The sequence below is a fragment of the Balaenoptera borealis genome (assembly GCF_965194805.1).
Source record: "Balaenoptera borealis genome assembly, chromosome: 11".
Lineage (NCBI taxonomy): Eukaryota > Metazoa > Chordata > Mammalia > Artiodactyla > Balaenopteridae > Balaenoptera > Balaenoptera borealis.
Window position 1 is genome coordinate 4,931,809 of NC_138868.1, and position 24,100 is coordinate 4,955,908.

The window sequence follows — 24,100 nt, forward strand, 5'->3', positions numbered from 1 at the left end:
GGGGGCTTCACGTGTGGCGAGGGGCCAACCACACCCCGCCATTGTCACCAAGCTCCCCTGCTCTCCAGCCCCCATGGGGACAGAGAACTCAGAACACCTCTCCAACAAGCTTTCCACTCTGCTCTCCACTGAAGAAGTGACGCAGGGACTATTCCCATTGGACAGGTGAGAAAACCGAGGCTCCGGAAGGCTGCGCTGCCCCAGGTCACAAGCTCTGGGAGCACAACACGGTTCTCCGGTTGAGGTCAGAGCCTGGCCGCTGTCTGACCCACCCCCCAGCATGGGGTGGTGGTGAACTTCTCCGGGCACCCGAGGCTCGCAGGTGCCGTCGGCCAGCTCAGCAAAGGCTCCCGCCGGCCTGGTGCAGGCACCTTTCTCTCCCTGTGCTTTTCCCATCCCCCAGCAGCCTGGAAAGAGCCCAGCCCTCCCGCCGGCTGCCCAGAAGGTATCAGGAGAATCAGTCTCAGAGCCATCCACTCACATGCTCCCTGAATGCTCCTCGGTGGCCAACGGGAAAGGCCGGAAAATGTGCAGGCTCAGGACCTCCGCGAGGAGCATAATTCAAATTCTTTCCCCCGGGTTTCATAACAGAGGCCCGGCTGGTTTCCTTAAATGGGGAATTTGCGAGCCACCCCATTCCCAGAGCCCAGCTGGCGTGGATGTGCTCGTGCAGAGCCTTCAACGCTGCCACAGGCCCAGCCAAGCTCCACGGAGGAAAATCAACTCCTGAAGCAAAGCCCTGCAGCCTGGTCTCGGCCCAGAGGGCAGAGGCTGGCTGCGGTTGTGGTTGTGTGTTATTTTAGGGAAGGGCCATTTTGCATTTTAAAGAGGGGGTTGGGTTTCAGCCCGGCTTTAACTCGAGACCCAGGAGCCACTGGAGCCCCTCGTGGGCTGGGTCAGGCCTGGGCCACCCCCCAGCGCTGGGCCGATGTCTTCCCGGCCCCGGGTCCTCAGGGCCAGAGAGGCCTCCCTGGAGCCCGCTCTGCCGCCCACGTGGGCACCTGGTGCTGGGAGGGGAGGTGCCTCCCCAGCCTCGCCGGGACACCTGCCCTTTGCCACCCGTGCTGCTGAACCTGACCAAGTCCAGGCCCTGGGCTCTGCGGGCCCTCCTGGCTACGGGGCTCTTGGTCACGTGCACCCTGACATGGACGTTCAGACTGAGAACCTTCCTTCCTGATGACGCATCCGGGGCAGTATCCCCTCATCTGAGGAGGGACCCTAGCTGTGAGGCAGAAAGGCTGCATCACAAGAGGACACACGGAGACCACGGAGGTTCCAACAGGGCCGGGAGGAGGCAGGTGCTGCCCCCTGCAGATGCGAGTCTGTGGCCAGGACGGAGAATGAAGCCCGCTATCCCCGCTCTCAGGACAGCAGTCCTGCCCCCAGGACTCAGCTCAAACTCATGGCAAGGACCACCGCCAGGCCAGTATTTGGCAGAGTGGGGTGCTGCCCACGGTCCCTATGCACTGGCCTGGAGTCCTCGCCTCCTGGGCAACGGTGTCTAAGGGGACGGAGCGGACACTGCTAACCTCGACCACACCACAGACGAAGCTGGGACCAGAGTCCAGCGTTCTCACCGTCATTCGATCTGGTGAGTGGGACACTTAGCACCACCACTTCGCTCCACCACGCATCAGACACATCACTGGGGCGGCGGGAGATGTGGGGGAGAGGCTGGGGCCTCAGATATCCTGCCCAGGGCATCAACACCAAAGTCAACTCCGCCTCAGGGGCCGGGGTGTGATCCCAGCAGGATCCGGGGGAAGAACTCAGAGGCAAGATCAGAAAAGATTTCAAACATTTAATAAAAAAAGACAGAGCCAGAGACGGACCAACTCCTAGGAATGCTACAGGCAAAGCCAGCCTGGGTGTGAGCATGAAGACGACTGCTCCCAACCAAGCATCAAGCACCTCCCCACTGAGCACCTCCCAACCAAGTACCAACCACCTCCCAACTGAGCACTTCCCCACCAGGCATCAAACACCTCCCAACTGAGCACTCCCCAGCTAAGTACTAAGCATCTCCCAACTGAGCACTTCCCAACCAAATACCAAGCACCTCCCAACTGAGCACTTCCCAACCGAGCATCAAGCACCAAGCACTCCCAACTGAGCACCTCCCAACCAAGCACCAAGCACCTCCCAACTGAGCACTTCCCCACCAAGTACCAAGCACCTCCTCACGGAGCACTTCCCAACCAAGCACCAAGCACCTCCCAACTGAGCACTTCCCCACCAAGCATCAAACACCTCCCAACTGAGCACTTCCCAACTAAGTACCAAGCACCTCCCAACTGAGCACTTCCCAACCAAGTACCAAGCACCTCCTCACTGAGCACTTCCCAACCAAGCATCAAACACCTCCCCACTGAGCACTTCCCAACTAAGTACCAAGCACCTCCCAACTGAGCACTTCCCAACCAAGTACCAAGCACCTCCTCACTGAGCACTTCCCAACCGAGCATCAAACACCTCCCAACTGAGCACTTCCCAACTAAGTACTAAGCATCTCCCCACTGAGCACCTCCCAACCAAGTACCAACCACCTCCCAACTGAGCACTTCCCAACTAAGTACCAAGCACCTCCCAACTGAGCACTTCCCACCCGAGCATCAAGCACCTCCCAACCGAGCATCAAGCACCAAGCACTCCCAACTGAGCACCTCCCAACCAAGCATCAAACACCTCCCCACTGAGCACCTCCCAACCAAGCACCAAGCACCTCCCAACTGAGCACCTCCCAACCAAGTACCAACCACCTCCCAACTGAGCACTTCCCAACCAAGTACCAAGCACCTCCTCACTGAGCACTTCCCAACCAAGCATCAAACACCTCCCAACTGAGCACTTCCCAACTAAGTACTAAGCATCTCCCAACTGAGCACTTCCCAACCAAATACCAAGCACCTCCCAACTGAGCACTTCCCAACCGAGCATCAAGCACCAAGCACCTCCCAACTGAGCACTTCCCAACTAAGTACCAAGCACCTCCCAACTGAGCACTTCCCACCCGAGCATCAAGCACCTCCCAACCGAGCATCAAGCGCCAAGCACTCCCAACTGAGCACCTCCCAACCAAGCACCAAGCACCTCCCAACTGAGCACCTCCCAACTAAGTACCAAGCACCTCCCAACTGAGCACTTCCCAACTGAGCATCAAGCACCAAGCACCTCCCAACTGAGCACTTCCCAACTAAGTACCAAGCACCTCCCAACTGAGCACTTCCCACCCGAGCATCAAGCACCTCCCAACCGAGCATCAAGCGCCAAGCACTCCCAACTGAGCACCTCCCAACCAAGCACCAAGCACCTCCCAACTGAGCACCTCCCAACTAAGTACCAAGCACCTCCCAACTGAGCACTTCCCAACTGAGCATCAAGCACCAAGCACCTCCCAACTGAGCACTTCCCAACCAAGTATCAAGCACCTCCCAACGGAGCTCACACACACACAAACACTCAGCTTTTAAACCAGCAGCTCCAGAAGGCACCAGCTATTCCGACATCAAAAGCCAGTCTAGTGCACTTTCTCAGTCAACACGCCGAGAAGCCCCCCGTAAGGAGGTTTACTTGGCCACCAAAGCACCCCCTCACCCAGGGTGCTCCCCGAGCTACCCACACACCAGCACTGGCAAGACAGGCCTCCGCCTCCCAAACCTCATTCCACCCACCCCAGGGCGGGCTGAGAGGCCCCTCCATGCTGGGCTGCAGGCAGAGCGGCCAGTGTCACCACCCCTCCAGGGCAAGGAAGGGCACTGCCAGGGGCAACAGCAAGTCAGGGGCATCAGGACCAGAACCCAGAGTCCTATGGTGTTTCTGTTCCAGATGCGCAACAGCCGTTTCTGACACATGAACAGCAGAGAAGTGGGCAGACACAGCAGTGGGTCGAGCACGGCCAGGAGGCAGGCGCCTGGCTTGATGCAGCCTGGCTAAGAGTGTGTCCTTCCCAGCTGGCAGGAAGAGGGAATAGAGGGCCGAGGGATGAGTGAACGAACAGCTACCACTCATGAAAGTCTGCAATGAGCCTGGCCTGGCCGTGCAGCTCGGTCATCTCCCCACAGTCTCTCCATCCCAGTCTTCAACTCTGCACATGTTCTTAGCTTTACCGCCACTCACAAAACCCCACCTGGAACTCATGGCTGGGCCCTGAGCCTTCGTAGGTCACGTGAGCTCAGCCAGACTGGGAGGCAGGGGGAAGCAGAGGGCTTCCAGAAGACACCAGAGAAACCATCCGCAGCAAGTTCCACTCCTGGACAAGGCGTTTCACTTTTCCACCCGTTTTCAGCTGACGCAGTCATAAAGGAAGCGAAAGGTGTGAGTTCTACCTGTCAGAACGCTCGCACCTCCTCGGACACCGTCACACACACATCTGAGACGTTTAATGATTCGAATCCACGGCCAAGCACATCAGTTGTCTCAGAGGCAGCGAGTTTTAAAAAAAAACCACACTACAGGGTTTCAAGGGGAAATCGTTCGCAACAACAACAAATTCTGAAAGCGAACTCATTTTAAGACTGCCGCGTTTTCTCTAAAAAAGGTACGTGGGCTCAAGTAAGTTCCAGAGGGAAATCACGACCCCACCCACCCGCACCAGGGAGAGGAGAGGTACTGGGTTTACCCGTGAGCGGGGTCCAAGGCGATGGCCCGCGGCTGGTCCAGGTCCTGCCAGAAGAGGACCTTCCGGGACGTCCCATTGAGATTGGCCACCTCGATGCGATTGGTCTCCGAGTCCGTCCAGTACAGCTTCTTGCCGACCCAGTCGCAGGCCAGGCCGTCGGGCGACACCAGGCCGGAGATGACCACATTCTGCACGGCAGCCCCGGTCTGGTTCAGGTAGGTCTGCTTGATGGCCTCCTCGCTCACATCCGTCCAGTACACGGCTCCCTTGGAGAACTGGAAATCCACCGCGGCCGCATCCTCCAGGCCGCTGACCACAATGGTGGACTCCAACTTGACTCCGCCGGCGTCCACCAGCCGTACGTCCCGGCGGTTGGCAAACAGGAGGAGCGGCGAGGCTGTGGGGGCAGAAGCAAACCGTGAGGACCACAGGCTGAGCCGCGGGCCGCACAGCCCAGGACGGGGGGCTAGGTGCCCGGACCCTGCCCGGCCCGCGCCCGAGGCTCCCGGCTCCTTCCTTCCATCCCCAGCCACTGCCGGGAAGGCACCTGGGCGGGTCCAGCCACCCATTCAGACGCTCTTTCAACGCAGCAGACAGCACTGCAGTTATTGAAATCATGAAACCGTGTGTCCCACCCAGGCCCCTCCTCTGCAGGGCAGGAGGACACGCGGAGGGTTCGAGGTCAGGACGGTCTCCGGGGCTCCACCACTCCCACCATCACCATCATGATGTCACGTCTACAGTTCTTTGTGGCAGAAGGGACACGGCAAAAATCGAACACCGGGATGTAACAACTACATCCGAGCTGGGCATCCTGAACGCCTTGCAAGGAGGAGATGGCCACCAAAGAACACCTGTCCCTAATCTCACCCCTCCCTGCCCCAAGCAGGTACACACAGATAATAAAGAGTGCGCATCCGCACATAAAGAGTGCGCATCCGCACAGGCTGATGGCTCTCTGCAGGTCACACACAGCACACAGGGCTGGGCAGGCTCCTCTCTGAGCCCCCTGGGCTCTCGGCACGCAGGCCTGGGCCGTGGGTGACAGTTCACCCATTTTACAGAAGGGTAAGATAAGGCTTCGAGAGGAACAAAGTTCAACAGCACACCAGAGGTGCCACACTCTGGAACATGCATCGTGTGCTGGTTGCACAGGTGTATTTAGTTTGTAAAAAGGCATCACTTTTCTGCGTATATGCACTTCAGTAAAAAGGTTTTTTTTAATTAAAAATGGAAGTTTCCCTGTTTTCCCAGCTGCTACAATATGCTGAGGGTCCCAGTGGACCCTGCACTCCAGGACGGCTTGTCTGCCCGTCTAAGAATGCCCTGCCCTGCCCAGGGCCAGCACACAGCAGCTGCTCTATAAATACATTTCATCCTCCCCACCCAGCCCCTAGCACCCTAACTTCAAGACAGTGAGTAACCTCTGTGAGAGGTGACAAGGGAAAGGGTGGGGTGCCCAGAAGGGTCTGGGTCCCCACTGCCAGCCAGAGGTTCCAGAGAGCAGAGTGGCAGTGACACACACCACCGGAGGCACTGCTGGCAGTCGGGTGCCATCCGAGGGTCAGAGGCCGGCCGGTCGGAGGACAGTGGGCAAGGGGATGATACCCAGGATCAGGGAGGGTCCAGACCTTCAGAGGAGGAAGAATCGTACAGACCAGAGGCAGAGGGCCTTCGCAGGAAGAGTCGTGTGGGATCTGGAGGCCCGTGGACCGAGGCAGCAAAGCTGCTGCAAACAGACACCCCACAGCACACGCAGGGCGACGGGAGCCCCCAGAGCACCTGCCCATTCATCGTCACCAGGGCCCCGCCGGCCACTGGAGTGCAGACGACCAGTAATCCCACCCCGCCTGCGAGGTTCACCGTGCCCGGCCTCCTGAGATTCCTCCCCTCTCATCCGGCGAAGGCAGGACCGGCCCGGGTGGTTCCTAACCTCGGGGGTCACAGAGCCCTCTGATAAGCTGACCCTCTCCCCAGAAACAGACACACACAGGTGCACACACCAAGGCCCCGTGACGTTCCTCCACCAGGGTGGACCCAGCTCCCGCCTGAGAACCCCTTGCGAAGGCCAGCAGGGAGGACGCTGACTTCTCTCTCTTCTCTAAACTAGCACCTCTGGGCGACAGTGCAAGGGACCATCTCAGGAGAAGGCAAGCTCCCCGCTGCCACAGGTATTCCAGTGGGAGTTGGTGGCCACAGGTGAGGGACAAAACTCACCCGGCATCAGCGTCAAGAGGTGGACGGCCCCGCAGACAGGAGTCTCCAATCAGAGGCGTTCCAGCCCCCAGGGGAAGCGCTTTGGAGGGAGGTACCCACGAGGCGAGTCGCCAGTCCCAGCTGTTGGCCAGACACCCAGTAAGTTAACCCTTCCCGGCAGCCAAAGTCCCAGAGGAGACCAGGGAGCCTGGGCTGGGGGAGAATCCGGAGGCAGGGAGCCCTGGAAGCTGCCCCCGGCACAAAAAATCCTAATTCTGCTCCGTTCTTTCTCCCCGAACTGGAAAGACCACATTTTCCCCACAGTTTACACTCTGGGCAGTTCAGGTGCACCCTTCAAAGGCCACAGGTGATGGGGGGTGGATTTCAATTTCCTGCGCTTTTCCCAAACTAAGACTCCTAGGAGGGCCATGGCGGGCAGGCTCTCTCCAGGAGAAGCCACTCCTGCTTCGAAGACATTTAGAAACCACCACACACTCAACTCCTAAGTTTGAAGAGGCACCCTCTTCACTCTCCCGTCACCCTGGGGACTCATGGCGATGGGGGCCTCTTGCGGGGGGCTGCCCCCACCAGCTGGCACCTACCCGCCCACTGCCCCTCCTAGGGCTTGGGGAGCCCCGGCTGATGCGGCCCCAAGCCTACCAGGGGCCACGGGTACCCTGGCTCATCTGGGAGATGTGGCCTCCTGGGGCCCCTCCTGCCCCACGGGAGGAGAGAGGCGGGGGAGGCGGGCAGGATTAGAGTAGCCAGGTGAGGGGCTTGCGTCGGGACAGGCTGTCCTGAGGAGTGATGCACTGGGCTGAGTCCACGACAGAGCCGGCCAGTGGGCAGGCAGCGGGGTGTCGTGTAGCACATGCCAGCCTGGCTGGGACACGCAACCGAACCAAGAACCCACCCTCGTGTCCTGTATTACGTGGGGGGAAAAGACAACAAGCGACCCACATGATGGGTATGGCGATGTCAGTTATGCCTCGCAACATCAATGCTGCGGTTTGCAAAACAGAGCAGGGTAAAGGATTTGGGAGTGGGGTCTGCCGTTTCACATAAGCTGGTCAGGGTGGCCTCGCTGAGAAAGCGATACCTGGGCAAAGACTTGAAGGGGGCAAGAGAGGGCCGGAGGGAGGGCATCCTGGCAGAGGGGATGACCAGTGCAAAGGTCCTGGGGTGAAGCATGCAGGAGGTGGCAGACACTGGTCCTGTGTGCTCCTTCCCAAGGTGACATGCCCACGAGCCCAAGACCCTGTAGGTCAGGGGGCTCAGGTGCATATCTCCCAGGTGAGGAGACTGCAGCTCTTGGAAGGGTGCTTTGACCTGCCCCAGGTCACTCCAGGGATGATCTCTTGACCAGTGGCCCAAGCTTTTGGGGCAGTGAGGAGAAGAAACAAGCAGTGTGAGGAGGGAGAGGAGTGCAGGGCAGAGAGGCTGAGAGCTGGGCCGGCAGCCCAGCCACCACTGCACCCCAGGACTCACGCGGGGTCACCTGGCCGCCACAGATGCAGGAACAGCCCTTCTAGGAAATACCACGGTATCTGGTATTAAGGACCATAAAACATTTAAACCCTCTCCCTAGGGATCGGCCTCACAGGACCTTATCCCAAGGAACACCTGAAGGAAGGAAAAGGTCCTAGACACAATATTTGCTGCAGCCTTCCTTATAATAAGAAAAATAAACAAATAAAAAATCTCCAACATCGGGGTGCCTAGGCTGTTCTCTCAGTAGAAAGTTGTGCCCATTAAAGTAGTAAGAAAATGACTGCAGTGACACCAGAAAATGTGTAAGAAATGTTAAGTCAACACACACACACAACGTAACTATAAACCCCGATTTGTACTAGAATTGCAGGTATGAGAAGGTGCTAGGTGGGGACAAAGATTGAAAAAAGGACTGCATAATGAAAGATGACTTTGTTGAGTCTCTGGATAAATATCTTTAAGTGTTTTAACCCCAGGTTCCATTTATGTTCCTATGACATTCTCTGTGCAAGTTTCTTTTTTTTTCAGGACCACGTATCGCAAGGGTACACAGACCGGGTCGGCCCCCCGAGTGAACAGCCTGAAGCCAGCTCAGGGGCACGGCTCAGATCTGGGCCTCCCTGAGCTCAGCGTCCTGTGAGACGGGGGTCCTCACCACAACCCCACCTCAGAGACTGTGAGGCTTCAACAGAACAATTCATACAAAGCCTCAGCCCGGTAGCAGCACATTTTAGGCACTCAGTAAACACCAGCCGGGGCAGCGCTGGTACGTGTAGCTCATTAAATGTTTCTTTCATCCAGTCCCGGGCCGGTCCTGCTACAAAGGAAAGCACATCAGCTCAGACTCTCGTTCAAACCCCAGCCTGGCCTCCAGCTGCGAGATTTGGGGCCAGACTTTTTATCTCTGCTCTGAGCCTGTTTCCTCATCCATCCAGCAGGAAATGGTAATTACTTAAAAGGCACCGCTGGCTGCTGTGGCGCTGCAGTGAAAAGCACCCAGCAGGTCCTCAAAAAGTTACCTGTCGAGGGGCTTCCCTGGGCGCAGTGGTTCAGAATCCGCCTGCCAATGCAGAGAACGCGGGTTCAAGCCCTGGTCCGGGAAGAGCCCACACGCCGCGGAGCAACTAAGCCCGTGCACCACAACTACTGAGCCTGCGCTCTAGAGCCCGTGAGCCACAACTACTGAGCCCGCGAGCCACAACGACTGAGCCCGCGCGCCTGGAGCCCGCGCTCCGCAACGGGAGAAGCCACTGCAGTGAGAAGCCCGCGCACCGCAACGAAAAGCAGGCCCTGCTCACCGCAACTAGAAAAAAGCCCGCGCGCAGCAACAAAGACCCAATGCAGCCAAAAATAATTAATTAATTTTAAAAAGTTACCCATCGAGCTACCACGTGACCCAGCAATTCCACTCGCAGGTGTGTACCCAAGAGAACTAAGAGGACTCAAATAAATACTTGTACATGCATGGTCACACAGCAGCACGATTCACAATCGCCCAAAGGCAGAGGTAGCCCAAATGTCCATCCACAGACAAATGGATAAACAAAATGTGCTCTATCCATACAATGAAATATTATTCAGCCATAAAAAGCAGTGAAGGACTGACACAGGCTACAACGCGGATGAGCCTTGAAAACATGATGCTCCAGAAGAAGACAGACACAAAAGGCCACACAGCATAGGATTCCAGTCACACGAAATGTCCCAAGTAGGCAAATCCACAAAGACAGACACACAGATTAGTAGTGGCCAGGGGCTGGGGGGGGGGGGGGGCGGGAATGAGGCAAAACCGCTTAATGGGGACAGGGTTTCCTATGGGGGCAATGGAATGTTCTGGAACTAGATCGTGGCGGCTACCCAACATTGTGAATGCACTAAAGGCCAATGGATTATTCACTTTAAAATGGTTAATTTTACATTGCGTAAATTTCACCTCAATAGATAATTTCTAAAGGCACCATTGCACCCCAAGCCCACTGAATTCCCCCCGTGACCTTCTTCCTTCATCCTGGCTTCCCAATCGGCTAACTCAGGCATGGATGACCCTTTCTGTGACCCTGGATTCACGCAGCCCCTTCTTGGCCTGGCCCTCAGAACACCCACAGAGTTCTGCGGGTTCTCCGTGTTTCCCTGCCAGGGGACAGGGAGTAGACCACTCCCACCTATTTCTAGGGTAGGTCTGCCGTTCCCAGCATCCTCGGCCCGTCAGTGTCAGAAAAAGGCCACTCTTTCCCCTCCTGGCCTGGGTACCAGGACCCGTGATTAACGTGCAGTCCCTACCACAGTGGAATCAGGAGTCTGAAGATCCAATGCCAACAATCCCATTTTAACCCATGTAAGCATAGCCAGTATTTATATATAGAATTCATAGCAGATGTCTGGGCTTCCATTCCAATAGCCTGTATTTTACACTGTTCACATGGTTACACTAAACACAACCCAGCTCACTGTAACCCAATCCTCTGCTACTACACCAAAATAAGCAACGTTTTTAGTACACGCCTTATTGATATTCACCAAGCGTTACATTGCTCACTGGAGCAGGCTGGAGGCTGGAGGCAAACTATGGATTTACGGGTCAGGAATGGTCCTTCGTCCCACACCAGCACCACGGGGAAGGCCAAGAAATGGAAGACAACGTGGGGTACACTCAGGGAGCCTACAGCGCAGTTGGGCAGGACACACATTATACACACATGCGCACATGCAGTTAACCACCTAAGCAGGAAGAGAAGGCAGGTGAGTGACATGGACAGGGAGGTGCCTGGAGGAAAACAAGCTGTCTGGTGAAGCTGGGCGGCCTCCCTGGAGGAGGCAGACATGAACAAGACTTAGCGAAAGCCTAGCATACGGAGGTCCGACCCCGAGATGCAGCTATGTGCTCAAGGCAATGAGTTCTACCCACAATTACTTTCCTGACGCCTAACGGCTCTGGGTGGCTTCTAGCTTGGGCTTCTCAAACTGGGCACTCGCCACCCCTCCTTCCCACTTGCTCATACCTGCATCCCCAGGGGCAGGAGCTCCTCCTCCAGCTGTGCCTGCGTCTGCTTCCACGTGTCCTCTGTTCTGTACTTGCCCAGCCCTGCACCACACCACGTGCTGAGCAGGAGGCTTTCCAACCAGCCCCGACTGCCGGAAGAGACAGTCCCTCCTAATTCGTGTCCTTCAGAAAGTCCTGGGTCCACTACATCCCTTTACACATTTTACAACCAGCTCCCCAAGTTCCATAAAATCCGCGTTGGGATTTTTCATGGCATTGCTTTTAAAGTGTTTACAATATGAAAAAAGCAAAAATGTCAGAGCTTAGCTGGCAGGACAGAGAGACAATGATGTTCATGACACTGTTGTCTGTGGTGGTGAAAGCCTGGGTTTACTAGTTTATTCAGTTATGGTGGGAGGTGGATGGGGGTGATGGTTGTACAACACATGAATGTACTTCATGCTACCGAACTGGACACTTTAAAATGGCTAAGAGGGTAAATTTTAAGTTATGTGTATTTTAACACTATTCAAAATAATAACATGAATAAAAACTGATGGTCTAGTAATACTGTAGAATATTATAAGCTACTAAAAAGAATGACTCAGAACTACAGCTACAGCCTTCATTCAGGATTTGTTATTTTACATGTTGGCTGGTCATTAAAGCATGTCTACTATGTGCTATTTATTCATTAACTAAAGCCAGTGTAGACTCTATACCTATTTCGTGAAATGGGTTAAGATCTAATCTTCCCATTTACTTTGATGTTCAAATGTTTCCTACGTTTGGACAGTGAGAGTCCCTTTATGTTGGCTCTTGGGTCCCCTTGACACGTCCCCACCATCGCTTGAGGATTTCTTTACTTTCTTTCTGGGACAGTGACACGCTCCAGGCTCACATGTATCTCTCCCTGCCCCCGCCGGAGAATCGGCCCTTCCTCGAGGAGCTCTGGTTCCTTTGAGTGGAGAGTGATCCTTAGAAGCCAAGACCTGGGTGCTGGGTGTGCTCGCTGCTTCTGGACCTTCTCGGCAGACGGAGCTGGGAAACATACACACAGTCTCTCCTCCTTATTCACCGATGCCAGCCTGAAGGGTCGCCCACTGGCTCAGATTTATTTATAACCCCATCGATGCCCAGGAGCTTTCCGATCATTCCTGGACACACACATGCACAGAGGGGCGGAAAAACAGAGTCGCCTGATGCACCAGCTCCCAGCCAAGGTGGCACAGGCGAGCTCTGCCCTCCTGCCTCAGCTCACACTGTAAACGAGCGTCCTCTCCAGTCGTTAGTGCCACATTGTTGGCATTTCTGCGCTTTCTGTGGGTGATTTCACTGTTGAAAACGGCCCCAGGCACAGGGCTGAGGGGCTGTTGGTGTGCGGGGTAGCTGCAGTGTGGTGTACGCACAGAGGAAATGGGCGTTAGATGAGCTTACAGCATCACTGGTCATGGGCCAGTGTGAATGAACCAGCAATACCTATTACATCAGGTGTCTTTAAACAGAAACACAGGTCTAACAAGGTTGCATGTCGATCGGCAGATGAAAATGTGACCAGAAGCTCTGGGGGGGGAACCCAAGCCTGTATCTCCCCCACGACCAGTGGTTCAGAATTCACTCATTCAGTGTTTGCGGTGGCTTTATACACCAGAATTACTGTGAATAACGAAAACCCACTGTATATGTATATACGTACATTCCTACACATACACCCATAATATTTCTCTATTTCTGTGTGTGTGTGTGTGTGTACACGTGGTAAAAATCCATGACTTCATGGCTGTCCTTGCAATGTTAAACCTTTCCTCGGGGTACTTTCTAGTCTCCCCTCTTTCTACGTTTGTCAGTATGCTCTCCAAAGTGGAAACGTGGCTTTTGTGATGGTCAATATATTTACTTACCTGCTCAGTATCACCAACTCCCAACCACTCCCATAGGCTCTGCTGGCCTCCCCCCCACCAACCTCCCCCAGCCCATGTCACCAGTGGCACCTCTACGTGGCACCCCACCATGACCTCACATCCTCAAATGCCAGGCACCAACATTTCTGCACCGGGAAGGGAAGGGAAGGGAAGGGAAGAGCACTGCTGGGAATCGTGCTGAATCTATAGATCACTGAGGGGAAAACTGACATTTCTACGATATTGTCTTCCTATCCATGAACATTTATCTAGGTCTTCTTTAGCGTCCCCGTAAAATTTTGTTATTTTTTTTTTTTGCATACTATCTGGCACATTATTTCTTCAATATACCCCCAGGTGCTTCAAATAAAATTCAAAGCATTAAAAAAAAAATGAAACTAGCATGACTGTAACAGAGAGAGATTGCCAAATTCCCATGAATCCTATGATAAAACATGAAACTTCAAAGACACTTGGGTTGGGATGGGGACAAAGCCTCCCCCACTCCCCAGGCAGGAAAGCTCTATTTCCCCTCTAAGAGGAAACGGGCGAAAAGCACTGATCTGGCTAAAACGATAGGGACCAAGGAGAAACCTGTGCGGTCCCCCAAAGTGCAAGCGAACGAGCCTCCCCAGCTCCAAGCACAGAAAAGCTCCGTCCCTCCCCTCCAAGTGCAATAAAAGAACCACACGCGGCTTGGCCCAGAATGAGGCTCGGAGATCTTAAAATGGCTGGGAATAGTCACTGCTGTACCATTAGTAGCATCTCAGCAAAATCACACCTCAGTGTCTCATGGAACTTTCCTAATTAAGGGAGAAGCAATACTAAAAATCCAAGCTCACTTTTCTGTGGGAAGTTCCTCGAAGCCGAGGGCCCCCCGCCCCACATTTCCGTCCCTGCCCTCAGCTCCCGGGAGGCCCTCGCCACCTGTGCTGCTCTCACAGCGGGAGCAGCGGCCACAGGAGCCCTCGTGCAGCTACAGCGACCACAATTCCGGCCACAGAACCCCGTGTTTGATCTCGGGCTTCGACCCAACTGAGATAGGCTCTTTTTGGTGACACCATCCTGCAGTTGTCTAAATGTTCTAAAGGAGAGACTTGACATTTACAACAATAATAAAATCTTGGGTTTCCTTTAACTGAACAGATGTTCTGCCTTTTATGGAAAGCTCAGCAAACTCAAACTTGTAGGCCTGAAAGGGCTGAGCCCGAGTGATGAATCTTTGATAACATCTCCGAATGCCCGGGAATGATTCTACTCCCTGGTTTCCACCTCGGCTGAGTTATCACAGCCCCCACCCAACCACCCACCCAAAGACTCCTCACCATCCATCCATCCATCCATCCATCTATCCATCCACCCACCCTCCCACCCATCTCAGAACCCACTGAGCCAGGGAATATCCCCAAATTCCTCTCTCCGTCCCCCTACCATGGCCTCAGGCCCCCCACCCTCTCCACCCCCATGCCTTTCACCGCTCCCACTCCCACCAAACCCTCCCTGGTGGCTACGCCGGGCCCCGGTGAAAGCCTGGGTCCTCCGTGAGCCCTCCCAGCCCACCCCGCTTCCCCGAGGGTGTTGTGTGTACCCTCACCAGGCGGGCCACACCCCACTCCCCAGGGCAGGGATGGGGGTGTCACCCACACGGTCCCATGCAGAACAGGGCTGGCTGCCAAAGGGGCGGTGGTCTACCCTTCCCATTCCAGGCGCTTTTTTGTTTTAATTTATTCATTCATTCATTCACTCATTCGGCTGCACCGGGTCTTAGTCGTGGCACGTGGGATCTTTCGCGCGCGGGATCTTCGTTGCAGCACGTGGGCTCTTTAGTTGTGGCATGCGGGCTCTTAGTTGCAGCATGCGTGTGGGATCTAGTTCCCTGACCAGGGATGGAACCCGGGCCCCCTGCCCTGGGAGCGCGGAGTCTTAACCACTGCGCCACCCGGGAAGTCTCCAGGCGCTGTCTTGATGATGATCGATTGATTGATTGAGTTGCTGCCATTCGCATACAAATAACGAAGAAACAGCAGATTTCGTTTCAAATCTGTAGCAGATGTCGCCACGGTTGGCAGACAACTGTAAGCCATTCTGAAGGACAGCCTGCCTTTTCCCAAACCAAGGCTGCTCGGTTTATAAACAGCTTTTATCACGACCACAGGGGTGGGGGCGTTCGGAACAGACACAACTAGAATGCGGCTCCCGGGGCCGGGCACACGGGTGATGGCTGGGAAGGAGCTCGAGGAAACTTCCGGAACACTGGGAAGTCCTACGCTCGACCGGGGCTGACAGGTGAGCTGTGGATATTCACCAACCTGCTTTCCTAAGGTCTGTGCACATGGCTGGGTGCGGGACAAAGGCCACCCCCCACCCCCGTCCCAGCCCAGCCATGTGGTCACACCCTGCTCCCCGCACTCACCCCACACTTGTCCGGCTCCCAGTGCCTCCCCACCTGCCTCCCCCGTTCCGTCCACACGTTCCCCCCCACCGCCCCGACCCTCAGCCAGGCCCAGGCTCCCAGTGCCTCCCCACCTGCCTCCCCCACTCCGTCCACACGTTCCCCGCCAACGCCCCGACCCTCAGCCAGGCCCAGGCCCCCCACTCAGCTTGGAGAGCACCCTCTCCCTTCCAGCTCGGTCACCCCCGTTTCTGATGTTCCCCAGCCCCCATCCCAGTCTCTCTAATACATACATACATACATACATACATACATACATACATACGTACACACACACACACACACACACACACACACACACACACACACGCAAGCACGCATGCGTGCGGCCTATAGGAAGGTGGTAATTAACCCTGAGGCCCCCGGCAAGCTTCCCGAGCAGGGTCCACATTTCAAAGGTCAGGGAAGCAGGGACCACATTTCAAAGGTCAGGGAAGCAGGCGAACAGGAAACGGTCGGGGGGGCAGGTTTGGGGGGGTGGAGCAGGAAAGAAGAAATCAGCTGCAAAAGATAAAAAGAAAATAGGGTAGTTTGTTTCAGCCACCTTAGAGCACAAAGAAACTTAGGACGTGGGCCTCCCGGTCTTCATGAAACAGGGAGATGGGCTGGGGGGTTGTCCCCTGCATGGGGGGCTATGGCCCTGACACGGGGCCACTCAGGCCCTAGGGCAGGCAGGAGGGCACACTGGCCATGCTGAGGACAGGACTGAACCTCCGTTCTGGGAAGAGCCTGGGCTTGGAAGGTACTGGAAGACCTGGGGGACAAACAAAGGGCCGGAACCTGACCCAGGCCCAGTGCCTGCAGAGGGACCCCTGGGTGTCAGGGCAGCCAACCGCCCCCAAGGGCTACTCTGAGGGTCCCGACCCTGACCCAGCTGACCTGGCCTGTTTCAGGAATGACCGTGTGGCCTTAATTCCCACCCAGCAAAGGGTCACCCCCAGCCCAGGGTCACCCCCAGGGATGACATCAGATTGCCATCGAGCCCCCCACCTCGCAAGTGGTAACCACCAGTGCCCAGCCCCCAGCCCAACACCCACAGGGGACCACAGACCCAAGGGGGCCGGGCAGAGGAAGAAATGCCTGCTGTGTGCTCCCAACCCTCTACCTTTGCCCAACTACCCTCATGACCCCCTGCTGAGGGAGGAGCTAGCTTATCTACCTTTTTTAGTAGATAAGGTATCCAAAGCACAGCGGTCACCAAGGTCACCAAGGTCACATAGCAAGGCCACACGCACCACGCAATTGGCAGGGGCGGGGGTGGAGCCCCGATCCTGCGCTGGGCTTTTCCCTCCACCACCTCCCCCGCCCCAAAACCCTATGGACTCTAGACTAAATCTGTGTGAGGGAACAAAGCCCCAAAGCAACCAACAAGTACCTCCAGGAACATAAATGTCGACAAATCTCACCAAATCCCTTGATGAGAACGGCTGGGAGCTTACTCTGACCTTAAGACTCAAACAGGACGCTGGGTCATCCCACATGGTCAGCGGAGAGAGAGAGGGTCCCCATCCAGAGGTGACAGCTTGAAGAAGCCACCCCAAAGCGAGGGTGGCAATAAAGAGCCGTGCCGGCGACGTCGTGTGTCACCCTGGGCACAACCCGGCTCGTAGGACAGTCACCGCCCTCTCTCCCCAACCTGTCAAGGCTGCCTAGGCAGAGGGGGACCCAGGGGCAGGTGATTACCAGTCTAAAGGCTCTGAGAAGTCCCGCAGTGAGAAACCTAGTTCACTTCCTAAGCCCCAGGATTCCCCAGATGCATCTGATCACAAATAGTTTCTAGTCTTGGCCCAGGGGATACGTTTTGCAAAACCTGGGGTCCTAGGATGTTGGTGATCTCAGCTCCACACCCTCACTTTCCACCACCCCAGCCGCCTCCCCCGCCTTTCACGGACAAGGAGGCTGATGGCCACCGAGATCCGGGGCTCCCTGGGGAGGGGGGGCCTCACTCACCCCACACATGCAGCTGCCACGAGGAGCCCCTCCGGCTGTGGCCGGTGGCTGCCAGCCTTGATGGAGAGGCTTCCTCCATCTGGTTACGAGGAAATCGTTTACAACAGACCACCCGGGATACAGATGACCCAACAGTCTCCAAGGCATCGGTCCACACTCCACGACCAACGCAGCACAGAACCGGTGACCCAACTGACCGGGACCCCCAGGCCGAGGGCTCGCATCCGGCCTGCAGGCCACCCAGAGCTGGTTCACAACTACTATCTAGAGTCCAGTCCAAACACCAGTGAGGGGAGGACACGTCCCACGCCAGGGCCAGTCAGCAGAGACAGATGGCCTTTCCCCAGACCGGGTCCATTACTGTAGCCCATTGGTGGTGGAAGCCGGGGTCTACGGAACACTGCACAGCGGAGATTTTCCTGCAAGGGCAAGTGCTTCTCCATGAAAGCCATTTCCCCCATAATTATGTTTTAATTGGGCAAATATATATATTCCACCGCAGTGGCTGTGCAGATGCTGATAGGGCTGGGGGGCCGGAAGCAGAGGCCCAGGGGCCTGAGAGGGAAGGAAACAGGTGGTGAGGGCTCACCTCAGGCACCTCTGTCCCTCCCTCCCTCCCCTGCACCCACAAACACCCCGACACACACACCCACACTTGCACTCACTCTGCAAGCCCTAATTCAGCGACGGTGGGATGTTACCCACTCGGTGATACCTAGGACAAGTTTTTAGGGAATATGACATTTCATTTATGTCTGCCCATGTGCGTTCTCACTAATTAGAAGGTTCAGGGCAGAGCAGGAAAAATATGTATTTCAGAGTCCCAGTTTGACTTGCCAGAAACCAGCCCATTCCTAACATTCTTATTTTCGACAAAATATAGCATTCTGATTACATACCATTTCGGTTCCATGGCTCCCGGCCTGCCAGGCTCCCAGAAGCGGCCCAAGGCCACGGCAAAGATGGAGAGACAGGTCTTGGGATGGGGACTGACTCGGGCCCTGGAGGATGATACGCCCGTCCATTCGGACAGAAGGCAAGTCAGTGGCTTTCAGCCGAAGGCCCAAGGCCCCAACCTTAACAGGCCCCAGGTGGCACCCCAGGTCTGTACAGGAGGCGGGCCACCCCGGAGAGGGGTTCTCGCGGCACTGCCCCCTCCAGGCCTGTTTCCTTGTCTGGACCGAGGGCCCAGCATCACGCTTATTTAAATGCACTGTGGCTCGTCAGCCAATTCAAATAGCAAGTAAGAGGTAGGCACTGGAGTCTCAGTCTGCCAACTGCAGTCCCTGTACGACCCTGAGAGTTCCTCAGGCTCTCCTAGCCTCAGCTTGCTCATCTGTGCGATGGGGTCTGATGGCACCCCGCCCCCAGAGAGGCAGGAAGGATTCAATGAGTCAATCGATGAACATCTCAGAGCCTGCCTGGTACACTGTAAGTTTTCAATAAATGTGAGCTATTTTTATCTATCGAGTCTAGAGATTTCTATCTCGGGTGTTCTAAGGCAGGATGTATTGACCAAAAAATAAAGATTTTCGTTAAATGCAGGCCTCAAATAAAGTGATCCCATAGAGATCGTTCTTAATGGAGACCAGTATCAGAACTGCCCTAAGTGCAAGCTTTCAGGGTCACTTAGCTGTCCTTGGGAATCAACCAAGGAGGCACTTCTAAGGGTACTGTGTGTGCGCCCACGTGTGTGTGTGTGTGCGCGCGCGCGCGTGCCTCTGTGTGGTTCACAGGTCCCTGAAGGAGCACACACGCCCTGTGTCTCAAGTAACGAAGCGAGAGGCCAAGCAGCGGAGGAGGGCCTGAAGCCCCCTGGGCTCTGGTGATGCCCACCTGGTTCTACCTGGCTCTCCAGCCAACTCTGCATCTGCACTGTGTCCTGGAGACCTGCCCTTGGCACAGGACTGGTATTTGATACAAGAAAGACAAAAAGAAGAGGAAAGGGGCCAGATCAACTCCTGGTAAGAGAGACAGTACCAAGTCCCAGGGTCCACAAACGCAATGCAGACACAAGAATTTAGCGCAAGGCCACACAGTTAACTCAAGGACTGGGGACAAAGGTGCACGCTGCAGTGCCTCTAAGTTCCAACCCTCAAATCCCCCCCACACAGGCAAGCAGACAGCCAGGCCCCCGGCAGTCAGCCAGGGCCTCTCACCAGGCTGGCACGGACTGGTCATTTCCACCGAGGTGGGGGAAGGTGGGATCGTCCCACCTCCCCCCATGCCCACTGGCAAGGAAGGTGGCGTGTTCCTTGTGTGGTTACAGAGACCTCATTGTTCTGCCCCGCAGAGAGGAAACTGGAGAGGTGAGCTCAGAATGCATTTTGGAATCAGCAGAAAAGAACATCTGGGAAAGGAAACACGCTTCAGAAACAAACATACCTTTGTACCAGCTTTTCTTTAAGTGTAGCAAAAAAATAATGATAATAAAGACGTGCCAAGTTGACCATCATTCTACAAAGTCTCCTTTTTTTGGGGCAAGATTGGGAGGCTCTGTTTTCCAATGATCTTCTGTTCCAGGAAAAAAGCAGCCATCTGGGTGCCAAGACCCAGAGACTGCCCCAGGAGCCAACAGGACCTCGGGCTCAGGATACCTAGTCCCACAGAGAGAAGGGGACAGACGAAAACCATCAGATAAAAGAAAACTCAAACCTCTTGCCCCCGGTCCCTGCTGAAGCCTCTCAGGACGCTGACATTCTCTGAGGAGCTGGCAGTTTTCAATTCCAAATATTTATGTGAGTTTGCGGGCTGCCTATAAAGTTCAGCGCCGAGGATCAGCACTGATTATTTTTGGAACCAAGCTGAGCATCAGGTCTGGAGGTTCATAAGAACGTGGAGAAGCCCACGACTAGGGTTTTGCGGGGCCCCAGCTGAGCGCATCCAGCATGCTGGGGACCCTGCAGACAGGTAGGTAAAGACGGAGCAGGTTTCACCAAAGAGAAAACCTGGAGAAGCCCCCTCCTCCCCTCCCCCAGCCCCTCTCTCAGCCACTGTGCCTGGATGCCGCTCACTTCCCCACATCCGACCACCCTTTCTGAATCACAGCCCGTGATTCAGTCACACCTGATGTGACCTGGTCCCCGTAGCAGGCGGGGCTGCCGTCACCCCATTTTATGGACCAGGAGAGTGAGGCACAAGGTGACCAAAGTCACACTCAGCCAATCAACGATGAGCGATCAAAGCGCTCAGGTTCTTTCCACACTTGAAATCCATTCATTTTACCTAATGGGGCAATCGAATGACCCCAGGACTGTCTGCAAAAGGGCTGGACACCGGGGCAGCATCCAGACAGGGGGAGACCACCCCCTGAGGCACTGCCGTGACCGTCCCGGGAGGATGGCGGCCCCTCAGCCTCTGTCTGGGTCCCCTCGTGCGTTCCAGGACAAGCCCTCTGTCCTCGGGCAGCAGAGACGCGTGCTGCAGCCTGATGCTCCTTGCTGCTCCTTCTGAAGCAGAGAGAGCAGGGCCCAGAAAGCAGGACACTGCTCCGGCGGGGGAGCCCGAACAGGCTGGGGGGTCAAAGCGCCTCCTGTCATCTCTGGGGCTCCCACCCCGGGTTCCCACCTGCCAGGGTGGGCAGGGAAGATCATCGTTCCTGTGCACCCATCCGTAGCCACACAACAACCCAAGAGCCCAAGTCCAAGCTCCTCCCCCCTGCCCGGGGACCCTCCTCACCAGGACCACATGGGCTCTGGGGGGGCCTCAGGGGTTCTAAGCGTGGAGCTACGTGTCTCCTGCATGATGAAGCCTTGAGTCTGGGGGTGGAGGAATGGGGCGCGTCCCATCACTGGGTCACTCCACAAACTCATGCTTCCCCTCAGCCTCATCAGTGACCACGGAGATGAGGCTGACCTCCCTGCCTCAAGAGCTGGTCGAAGGAGTGGAGCAATAGCCCTCCAGAAGGTAAACCTTTCGGGGAGAGAGGCCGATCCAGAGGAAGACGGGGTCCGGACGGCACCTCCGGGGAGCAGGCACGGGAAGGAAGGCCCTTCACAGCCCTCCCCGGTACAGTCGCCGCTGGCCTGGGCCAGCCATGAGGATGGAGCCCCTGCCTGCCTGTGCTCATCCGGCTCCCAGGGGCCTGGTGCTGTGCCGGGCACACCTGCCAGAGGCTTAAATTACTCCTGGGCTAGAGGCAACACCAGGGGGTCAGGAGAGCCGGGAGCCTCCCGGGTCAAGGAGGAGGCCGGTCCCACCTGAGCAGGTGGAGAGGGCAGGTACGGAGGGAGGGCAGGGAGCTCAGGGCTGCACAGGAGCGGGGGCTCCACCCTGCAGGCAAAGGGCGCTGACCGTCCACGTCCCAGAGAGGGAAGCCACAAGGAGCAGGGACTTCAGTTTGAGGGTGAAGAGCCAGCACCTGGGCTGCCTTGTCCGCCCTTCAGCGGGGAAGGTGATGGGGTAGGAAGGGGGGGGTGGGCAGGCCAGCGATGCTGGGGGGCTGGGAGGAGGGATGCTGGTCAGCTGATGAGAGAGGAGACCCTGGGGGTCGGCCAGGATGGCTCAGGGAAGAAGGAACAACATCCTCTGAGGAGGGAGAGGCAGGGATTGAGCTCCTGGCCACACCCTCCCGGCCATGCCTCCAACAGAGCACAGGTTCCAGGAGAGACGCTGCCCTCAGATACCTGTACCTGCGCCCCCAGCCCCAGGGTTCCCGGCACCCACCTCACCGGGCTTCCAGCTACAAAATGCATGCCGGATTGACCTCGGCAAGGAAGCAAGTCCAGCACTGGAGCCATCAGGCCACTCGGGGCAATTAACGCAACTCAACACTCACCTTCTCAAAAGAGATGGACTGAGTGGTCCGAGCGGAGACGGCTCCCACCAAGCCACCTTCCAGCTGGAGTTGAACCTGATTCCAGAATCCCCTGAGGGCCCTCGCCCCAGAGAATAACAATTATGATTGCCATAGTAACCCTAATAGCTAATAACTACTGAGGGCGCACGGGAGCTGGCCCCATGCTAAGCACTTTACAGCCTCACCTCTTTGCATCCTCAGGTGTGTCTAAGCGGCGGCACTACGATTACCCCCACACACACCCCAACAGGTGGGGAAACTGAGGCCAGAGGGGCAGCTCACTTGTCCGAGGCTGCAGAGCTGGGAGTGGAGCCAGGAATGTGAGCTGAGCCAGAACAGGTGGGAGGGGCCTGCTGTGCCCTGGGATTCCAGGCCGGGGAGGCTGGGCGGGCAGCCCCCAGGGCCCCCAGGCTCGCGGCTGGGATTCCTCCAGCAGCTCTCTCAGCTGTTCACAGCAAACCGAGGTGGGGAGACAACAGGGAAGGAGGCCGGGAACTCAGTGTGTCCTCTGTCCAGGGGTGCCTGAGACAGCGGGTCTGCTCGGAGGCCAGCACTGGACACGGCTGCTGGAGGGGACAACACATCACGCCACACGTGCCACGGTGGGGTGACCTTCCCGAGTGTCCACTAGGGACCAAGCTGGCCTTAGGTACTACGGGCAGGCAGGAGCAGCACGAGGCCCACCCGTCCTCTTCACACCTACAAAGAGTGGGCAGGGGACACTTGAACCAAATGTGTCCCTTGGTGTCCCTCACCACTCACAGATCAGAACGCATTCCTAACTGGGCACCCCCATCTGTGTCACCACCCTGCTTTGCTGACACCAGCTAGGGAAGTCTGGAAAAACCCTAACCTAGGCAAGTCCGGAAAAACCCTAACCCTCTCCAGTTCCCCACTGAAAACACAACATCCCCTGAGACCCCAGCCATCCAGAGACCTTAAACCTTACTGCAGTAAGATCAGACTAGTGATTAAACCCCCAGAGTTTCTGGAAAACTCTCCCCTCACAGGTCCAAAGTCCCTAACACAACCCTCTAGGCATCCAGGGCTGGGGGGCGGTGTGTGGGGTAGGGTCCCACCTTCAGCCACCTTCCATCCCGGCAGGGCGGGGCAATGGGTACCTAGACAAGAAGCTCCAGAAAGGCCGGTGATGTTAAGACACAGGAGCCCAGGGGGAGAAAGGCTGGCCTGGCAGGTGCTCTGAGGGCATCTTCTTGGATCCTCACGGGTGGAGCAGAGCAAGGGGGCTGCCTGAAGCCCAGCACCCACCTTGCAGCCCGACCTGCCTGGATCCTGGAGCAGATCCCGCTTCATCCTCCAAATCAGTTATTCCCAGCCCGGGTCCACAGCCCAAGGGGCCACGCGGTGTGCTGGCCCCAAGAGTCACTTTCACGGCTGAAAAGCCAAATGGAAACTCCCCGGTGAGAGGTTGATGGAAACCCTGCAAGCCCCAGCAGCCCGGCTTGGCGATCGTGAGTGTCTGGGATCAATAAGCAGAAAAGGTTACTACTTAACAAATGTACTTTCCTTGGAAGGATAAACCCTTTCAAAGTAAAGGGGAAATTTTTAAAAAGCTAGACCTGGTAGCCAAAAGCATGGGAACTGCTCTTTGGCTCTGAGCAATCCTCTGTACATCTTGAACCGTTCACTGCTCAAGTGCCTTCTGAAAGGAGGTGCGGGGAGGGCTGCCTCGAGGGCAGATCACCGCCTGCAC

The 24,100-nt window shown here is 56.3% G+C and overlaps 1 protein-coding gene across 4 annotated transcripts in view; it reads right to left on the reverse strand.

The window, feature by feature from the left end:
* LRP5 (LDL receptor related protein 5) overlaps positions 1 to 24,100 on the reverse strand; it is a 110,765-nt gene that overhangs the window by 76,699 nt on the left and 9,966 nt on the right. For all 4 annotated transcript variants that reach the window (XM_082342845.1, XM_082342844.1, XM_082342846.1 and 1 more), the window contains exon 2: positions 4,619 to 5,015. In XM_082342845.1, coding sequence (XP_082198971.1) covers positions 4,619 to 5,015 — 397 coding nt within the window. The remainder of the gene's footprint in view (positions 1 to 4,618; positions 5,016 to 24,100) is intronic.